At 40.3% G+C, this 9,411-nt stretch overlaps 1 protein-coding gene across 1 annotated transcript; it reads right to left on the bottom strand.

The window, feature by feature from the left end:
• Positions 1 to 7,284: 7,284 nt before the first annotated feature.
• On the bottom strand, positions 7,285 to 7,896 carry LOC126803772 (uncharacterized). The gene has a single exon (XM_050531514.1). The coding sequence runs from the start codon at positions 7,894 to 7,896 to the stop codon at positions 7,285 to 7,287; it is 612 nt and encodes a 203-aa protein (XP_050387471.1).
• Positions 7,897 to 9,411: the final 1,515 nt, after the last annotated feature.

Genomic DNA, 9,411 nt, shown 5'->3' with positions numbered 1-9,411 from the left:
TATAGGTTCGGATTGAGATATAAAAATAGTAAATAAAACCTAAACTAATATGTACATGTGATCAACCAACCAACACATAAACAATCACCAAAACAAGTCACATAAAGGGGTCGAACCGAGCCCTATGTCTTTCTTGAGAATCATGCCGAGACCTCTTTACAAACACTTAAGGTTGGATCATGCAATTAGGGTTCTAAGCAGTAACCTAAACACATAGACACTTAACACATTCGATTAATACCAAGCAGCCATACTCGAAATCTAACATGTTCATCTTCATCATGTAATTCCAAAGCCATGCACATTGAATTCATTAAGCATGTCACCTACTTAACCAACAATCATGCAATTCGAAAATCACATAGAAAAGAGTAAACATGTTCTTAGCATAAGTCTTTAATCCAACAACCTAAATATCATGCTACAAGCATAGTCATAACACTTAGGAATCGAAATTGTTCATTCCTAGTACACGGCAGAAACCAAAAACAGAAAATCCATAAAACCAAAACATAAATTCGAATTTTTATATAAATTGAATCAAGTAGCTATTTCATAGACAAAACTGAAACAAGATTACACTACACAAATCGCAAGCTCATCCAAGAACAAGAAAAACCTAAAACCGAATTGAAACAAAGAGTGAATCATGGTTACACTTTATAAATCAAGCAATTCCACAAGTATAGCCGTGACTTCTAGGGGATGAAACCTTCTTCACAAGCGTGCTTGAAGGCTATAGATTGGTGGAGAATGGTGGAATCAGTTTTAGGATTTCTTGGAAGGGTGAGGGATTGATTCGGCAGAGCTAGGCTTGTGCTTGTGTGCAAGGTTGATGATGATTTGAATGGGGAGGCCGAGCCTCTATATATAGGAGTCTATGAAGCCCTCTTGCTGTCCCTTAAGGAGATAGAAACCAATTGGAAAGCTGAAATCTTCTTTGATATGGATTTTGAGTCATATACTCCAAATCCAACTTGATGTGGGAAACCAAATCCAATAGGGAGTCCACATAAGGGCTACACGGCATCTCTCTTGGTCCAACTAGGAGTAGCTAGGCCGGCCTCTTCTTCCCCTTCTTCAACTCGAACATGATTTCATTGTCTCACTAGGAATGCATCACGGCATCTCTACTCCCTTTCCAAGTATGATTTATCTTTCCTGAAATGAATTCGACGATTAAGGAATAGAAAAGAATGAAAATAGGAAAGTAGAGTCCTAGTCGAGTAAGGAATCCTAGCTCAATAAGGAGTTCTACACTTAGCACAATTTCATCATCAATTCATCTAAATTCGAAATAGCTCTCCTTAGAATATAGAAATGACAAATATGAACCTAAAACAACTAAATAAGAAGTAACAAAGCATAAGAATAGGGTATATAAACATTAAGAACGTCATACTTTGTGCTCCTATCATAAATAAAGCAGAATTTTCCGAAAATCCCATTTCTGAATAAACGTTCATTGATTGAGTATGAGAAATACGAGAATAATTCGGGATAATAACTGTAATTGTATTAAATGATATGGGCCCATAATCTCGTAGGATCCGAAATCTTAATCTAATACAGAGATGAAATATATCTCTAATATGAAACATAAATAGGCTTAGACACACATAATGGTAGAATAGTAATTCTCCCGGAACACTCCCCCTTGTGTCGCATGCCTTAGGTTGCATGGCACACAACGTTGCCTCACTAAAAATCTTGTCAAGCAAAACAAAATCCTCTTGGGTAAAACAAAACTTGATCGAAGGAGAAAAAGAGTATAACGCACTAACTACTAATGATCTTAACATGTGATGTAGAGTCCCCCTAATGTCTACCAAACTTTAAAATACTGACAAACGCCTCATGCCAATACTCTTCACATGTTCTTCACAAAAGTAAATTTAGGCAAAGACTTAGTGAACAAATCCACAACATTAGCATCTAAACTCACTTGATTAATCTAGACATTCAAGAATTTCTGTTGTTGCACATTGTAGAAGAACTTAGGTGATATATGCTTGGTATTGTCTCCCTTGATGAAACCTAACTTAGTCTGCTCTATGGAAGTAGCATTATCTTCATAAATGTATGTAGTTTAATCAGTAGTAGAGCCTAATCCACATGAATGACGAACTAGTGACCGAAGCCAAACACATTCTTTAACTGCTTCATGGAAAGCTATGATCTCCGCGTGATTCAAAGAAGAATAAACAAGAGATTGCTTAGTGGGTCTCCAAGATATCGTTGTAATCCCAATGGTAAACACATAACCGGTTTGAGAACGAGCCTTGTGAGGGTCAGAGAGGTACCATGCATCTGCATAACCAACTAACAAGTTGTTTGGAGTCTTTGCATTTGAGGAAGGAATATGATGGGACCAAGCCTGCTCAGTGGCACCGTGCACGGTCTCCACGCCGTTGTTGTGGCATACGGCGGCAAGGCTGGGGTCGACAATGATGGCGCTGTGGGGAGGTACCGTGGCGGTGTTCTCTCTGCAATAGGGGTAGAACAATCCAATTCAAGGAAATCTTTCAAGTATCGAAACAAATGCTTGACACCATTCCAATGATGTAGGGTAGGCGTGGAGCTAAATCTAACTAACAAGTTCACTGCGAAAGCTATATCTGGTCTAGTACACTGAGCTAGACACAATAGTACCCCAATTGCACTATAGTATGGAACTTCAAGACCAAGAACTTCATCATCATCCTCTTTAGAACGGAATATATCTTTCTTGATATCTAGACTTCGGACGACCATAGGAGTGGACAATGGACTGTATAGATCCATGTTTGCTCTCTGAACAAGTTCAAGGCCAAGACAAAATCTCGTCCTCCCTAGGTCCTTCATCTTAAATTCCAACTTCAAATAAGCCACGGTCCGGTCTCTTCAATCTCCTCAAGAGTATTGATTTTGTTCATGTCATCAATGTAAACTGCAATGATAACAAATCCAGAATTTGACTTTTGTATGAACACACATGGGCATAGTTCATCATTCTGATAACCCCTTCTCACCAAGTATTTATGCAATTAATTGTACCACATTCTTCTAGATTGCTTCAATCCGTACAACGAACAACGTAATCTGACTGCATGAGCACTCCGTGGTCTGGAGGCACTTGATGGAGGTAAAGGTAGTCCTTCAGCAACTTTCATGTATATATCTGCATCAAGATCCACATAGAGATAGACTATGACTACATCCATATGCTGCATGTTTAGTCTTTCGGACACTACCTGACTAATAAGATAGTAGAAGGTAATGATGTCCATAACAGGAGGGTAAGTCTCCTCAAAGTCAATGTCAGGTTGTTGTGAGAATCTCTGCGTCATGAGTCTTGCTTTATAACGCACAACCTCGTTCATCTCATTATGCTTACGAACAAAGACCCATTTATGTCCAACAGGTTTGACATCTATTGGAGTCAATTCAACCTCTCCGAAGACTTCTCTCTTCTTTATTGAGTCAAGTTTTGCCTGGATTGCTTCCTTCCACTTCGGCCAATCTGCTCTGCGTTCACATTCAGTTACAGAGCGGGGTTCAACGTCGTCTTCAGATTTAATCTCATGGGCGACAGAATACGCGAAAACATCATCAAGGCATGTAGTTGCTCGGTTCTGAACCAACAACTCACTTGAATAATTGACGGAGATTTCATTGTTCTCTAGTATCAAACGAGGTTTCTGGCGTCCCACGGAAAGGTTTGAGTTGATTCATGGACATAAGTTTAATAAGAGACAATCTCATATGATGGAAATTCATCGTTGATGACGTGTTGTACCTTAGTCACTCGCTTCTTTCTAGGATTTGAATCTTTTTTTTAGTCTCCTACTTTTCCTGGCAAGAGCTGAGGCCGAAGCTGCTCTAAATTGGTCCATCTATGCGACGTCATCAATAGGGATGCCGCTGCCGACCTCCATCCCACTATTAGGGATGGCACCAACATAGCTAGGTAAGAGTATGTTTTCCACGCCCGTATTTCGGGACATCCAACCGTGCCGGTACATTTGCAGCAGGTATGTTTGATCTTGTCACTTTAGCAATATCTACACAGCCGTCGGGCATCAAATCAGCGACTTTCTAGAGGTCGATAGTGCGTTGCACTTCTAACTCACTTTGAGCAGTGTGGGGATCATATTGAGACATACTGGAGACATACCACGTCAATTCCTGACGTTCATTCGGAAAGATAACATTCCCATCTCCCCCTAACATCGGGAAGCATGTCTCATCAAAGTGACAATCTGCAAATATAGCAATAAAGAGATCTCCAATGGTTGGTTCTAAGTAGCGGACAATAGTTGGAGAATTATAACCAACATACCAATATAGATACCTAATCGTCTCTGAGGACCCATTTTAGTACGCAGTGGAGGCATAATATGCACATAAACGGCACAACCAAATATGTGTAAGTGTGAAATATTGGGCTTGTAGCTATTAACCAATTGGTATGCACTAAATACTTGATTTACTGCGGGTCTGAAATGAATAAGTGTCACTGCATGCAACACTGCATATCCCCACATAGAGATCGGCAGGTTTGTCGCCATAACCATTGCCCGAGCAACAAGCTGGATACGCTTAATGGTAGCCTCTGCTAGACCGTTCTGTGAATGAACATGAAGAACGAGATGTTCAACTTCAACCCCAATGGACATGTAGTAATCATCAAAAGTCTTAGACGTGAATTCTCCAGCATTATCCAATCTAATGGATTTAATAGGATAGGCAGGGTGGTGAGCCCTCAGCTTGATGATTTTAGCTAATAGCATAGCAAATACAACATTCCTTGTGGATAACAAAGCGACGTGTGACCAACGCATCGATGCATTAACCAATACCATAAAATACTTAAAAGGTCTGCATTCTGGTTGAATAGGTCCAGAAATGTCACTTTGAAGACGTTGTAAGAATGAAATGTTCTCTATTAAAGCCTTAGCAAAAGAATGACTTCCTTGAAATTTAGCAAGAGAACAGGCTTTGCAAAAAGAGCGATGGGCATTGGAGATAGCTATCTCATCATTAGAATCAACAGGTGTCGTCTGAAGCTCATGTGAGGGAGAAGATGGCACCGGCTGCGGCATGAATGCCGAGTTGGTGCCTTGAGAGGCAGGCACAGCCTCACCGTGAGGAGCACTAGTGATGTGATCTTTCAATCACTTCTGGACTTGAAAAAGGGATGACCATGTAAATTCTTGTGAATTCTAATCATCATATATATCCAGGGTGCCCGAGGCGGACATGCCAAAGCCAATAAGAGTCTGAATCACAGTGTTTGCGAGAAACCGCATAAGATTCAAATATTCGAATGGATGTGAGATACATACCATTCCTGAGACTCTTCATCTTCTCTAAGATGCGGCGCTGGCCGGCTATCTCAGAGGTAACATATAGATAAACCTCTCCATTCTCAGCATAAGTATCCATATGAAAATTATTGTCACGTATGTCTTTAAAACTTAGCCAGGTGCGTGGAGACTTTGGTGCTTAAGGAGCTTCAACGACATTGAGAGTTGTACCATTAGGCAACATAAAAGAAGCGGTTCCCCTTTCTTGGATGATGGGCTTCGAACCGGTCAATGTCATCATTGAAGAAGTCGAAAATACAAAATCCGTGAACAACTACATGTGTCGTAGGACAGTGAGGGTGGTTCCGCAATCAGGAAGACAGACGATTTCGCCGCGGGATATCTACAAAATAAAAATAATGGAGTTAGTGACACGGTGAAGATTACTAAACAATACGTCGTAGGATATTGTAAGACAGATGATCGGAATAATATGCAATCCCATCAAGTGTATCACATGGAAATAGTACTACATTTTTCATCTAAAGAGTTGGTAAACATGGGGTTGAAGCAGTGAGATACCAAACAGTAAAGTATTGTGTTAAAACCATCTAAAAATAGTGTAGAAACACTTGTAAAGAATACCAGGAACAAAGAATATCGACTTGGAGAAAACCAAAAAAAATAACCGAAAGACCAAGTGATAATAGCTCAAACCGGGGTGAAACTTTAGCGGGAAAACACTGCAATAGAACTACTGGATATAAGCTGGAAAAATGATGAAAAACGACGAAAAATCGCCGGAAAAACACTTCAAAAACTGACAGCGCTGGTGACCGGAAAACCGGCCGGGGCTGCTGGAATCTGGCCTGTGAGGAGGCCGGACTTCAAATCCACAAGGATCGGCGGTGGGAAACTGGTGGAGGAGCCGGAAACGTTGGCAAATGGCCGAAGAATGGCCGAGGAGCCGGAAACGTTGGCAAAACACCGGAAAATGTTCTGGAAACGCCGGAACAATTGTTGTAAAATAGCCAGAGGGACAGCCAGACATGGTAGAGACCAAAACGACGTCAATTTTGACATTCCAAGGTCCGTTTTCTAAATATGAAGTACCAAATTTCATAATGTATTACTATTTGGGTCTCATGTAACCTAAAAAAGTCCAATTTAAAAACCACGTGAGTTGCAGTTGACCATTCATGCTAAGTGTAGGATAAATAAATTCTAAAAGAGATCAACTTGTGAACGAGAACTGTTATTGAATGCCAATCTTAAATACATCACAAAAACACTTCTAATTCCAATATTGAAAGAGTAATACAAAGTCAATGAAAATAACAATGGCGGTCGACCATAACAATACTTGAAATCTAAAGATAGCTTAATCTAAGCTCGACTAATTGAAATCAGGAGCATCCATTGTGGGGGTCGCAGTCTTAGTATTGGAAACAAGGGGCTCGAGCTTGAGACAAACATGATGAGCTTCAATCTCGAATTCTTCATGCACATGGTTTGATTCAGGTTGCAAAACTTCTTGTAGACGGAATATGCCTTGATCATCTTTTTGCTAGCTCGACAGTCGCATTAGAATGCTTGAATGGGCTCGAGCTTGAGACAAACATGATGAGCTTCAATCTCGGATTCTTCATGCACATGGTTCGATTCAGGTTGCAAAACTTCTTGTAGACGGAATATTCCTTGATCATCTTTTTGCTAGCTCGACAGTCGCATTAGAATGCTTGAAAGAGCCACATTTGAAGTAAGGAGATTTGCTACGGCCAAAAATGGAGGCATAGGGAGGCACACGGCCTCCTTGATTGCCCGGACGGGGTCGGCCTCCCCCGGAGGGTGTGGCGTCAGTTCCATCTTGAGTCCAAGTATTGGACTTGGGCCGAGGACGGCCTCTTTGCGTTCCACCATGAGAATTGTTGCCTTATTGCCAGTATGGAGCGCTTCTGGGTTGATTATTTTTCCTTGGAGCTTTGCCATAGTTAGACTATGGTGTAGCAAGCTTTTTAGTGCCAACATGTCTTTGATTATTGTTGAGGAAGCTCTCTGAGTGTCTCCCCTTCTTTGCCAAAAGTGCCATAAAGTCGGCAAAAGTCCGGATCTTACCTTCCTCTATGTGAGTATGGTACGTATGAGCTTGGACCTCATAGTTGATTGGAAAAGTATCCAAAATTTTTAAGAGATGATCATGATTGGTATTGATGACACCGATGGTGGCAAGATCGGCTTGCAAAGAAAGCATATCCTGATTGTACTCATCCACTTTATTGTAGTCCAATAGACGGATATTTTCCCAGCGGACTGTCAAATCGAGCAGAAGCTTATCATGAATGTTGTTGTACCGCAAGTGAAGTTTGTCCCATAAATCTTTGGGATATTTTACGTTCAAGTATTGCCTCTTGAGAGTAGCATGGATGTGGCGTCTCATAAAGATGAGAGCCTGAGACTTGGTTATTGGGGCAAACACGGCAGGAGGGTCGGCAAACATGCCTTGAATCCCTCTACTTTCATAAGTGAGTTCCATGTCATAGACCCAACTGTGGTATTCCTTGCCTTCAAGGTCGAGAATGCCAAATTCTGGTCGCGATGGCAATGACATTTACAAAAACAAACAGGGTATCGATTAGATTCAAGTAGAACAAGAATTATAAGGGGTGACGTGTATGGTCACATGAAAAATCGATGCAAACGGAGATTCTCAAGATCGCACCCAAAGTAGTGGTGCACTCAGGCAACCACACGAAATCGATTAACTCCCATATCAAAACAATCGTGACGCCCCCATGACCGGCACATAAAAAAGGTCAATCAAAGAGAAGAGTGGCGAGTTCCCTCGTTTGACCTCATCTGCGATATAAGAACATCGGGATGCCGAAGAAAGACAAATATTGCCCGATATAATATATCTATACATTCAAAAGCATGAACATTTAGTAAAGATTACCTTTGGAATATTAGAGGGGACGAAAGTAGCTTCTCTTTAGTGAAGTTGTTGCTTTTGAAGCTCGCGTTGCTTGCGTCAATATGTTGGAGGAGCAATCTTGAAAGATCTGATGTGTAGGCACTTGCAAGAACAGAAAAAGTCGCTGGATGCTGAGGAGCGAGGGCGACCGGCAGAAAAAATGGAGGGTTTTCTAGGGCTCTAAAAGTTCAGGGTTTTAGAGCGAAGTGCGTGATAACGTGATTAAGTATGAGACATAGGAGAATAATTCGGGATAATAACTGTAACTTTATTGAATGATATGAGGACTTATATATAAGCATTAAATAGACATAATCTCATAGGATCCGGAATCCTACTCTAATACAAAGATGAAATCTATCTCTAATAGGAAACCTAAATAGGCTAAGACACACATAAGGGTAGAATATTAATTCTTCCGGAACATTCATAAATTAATAACTATTTTCTAAGTAAATAGAAAATTTAAAAATTAATTATAAATGCATAGCTTCAAAATAAATGTCCACTTACAGTATTAGGCCTAAGTTTGACGATGCCCAGAATATACCCTAAGCGATTTGCAACCTATCTTGAAAACCTATGACGTTAACGAAAAGTTAGGTTTATCGTCCGAATAATTAACCCAATAAAATTTCTAAACTTTATTAAATTCATATCCACTTAGTATGTCCCAGAACTATACCAGACTTCACTAGAAATCTCCACACACTCGCCAAAATATCATAGGATTATAACATCAATAGTTCCTTGATCAAACATTAAGAACCCATCTCCTTATTAATGAAATTTGGGGAAAATAATGTCCAAATCCTCTCTAAACTCATCGAAAAATTTCACAAAAATTCCTACACCATCCTCACCCATTATACGATTTAAAATGTCGTCGAAAACCTCTCCAGCATAACAGCTGCTGCTCCGGGTGCCGCCAGAAGTGGCAGTCGGCCGCCTCCTATTCCAACCACCACCAATGGCCACTAAATTTCACCACCACAATCTATACAATATTTCCAACAACTTCTTTAACTATATCAATAACTTATTTTAACTCAAAACAATCAGATTAAACAAAAAAAATTCCCAAATTCAAAACCCTAGAAATTCAATTCGTTGATTTGAGTGCTTAAACTTCGAATTGGTTTGATTCCTTTG

The sequence above is a fragment of the Argentina anserina genome, chromosome 1, assembly GCF_933775445.1.
Source record: "Argentina anserina chromosome 1, drPotAnse1.1, whole genome shotgun sequence".
Classification (NCBI taxonomy): Eukaryota; Viridiplantae; Streptophyta; class Magnoliopsida; order Rosales; family Rosaceae; genus Argentina; species Argentina anserina.
Note: the sequence above shows the minus strand (reverse complement) of the source record. Positions and strands in the feature narration are given on the sequence as shown.

Bases quoted from the DNA above. Each gene is read 5' to 3' on its own strand.
- LOC126803772 (XM_050531514.1), bottom strand. From the start codon at position 7,896: ATGTCATTGCCATCGCGACCAGAATTTGGCATTCTCGACCTTGAAGGC.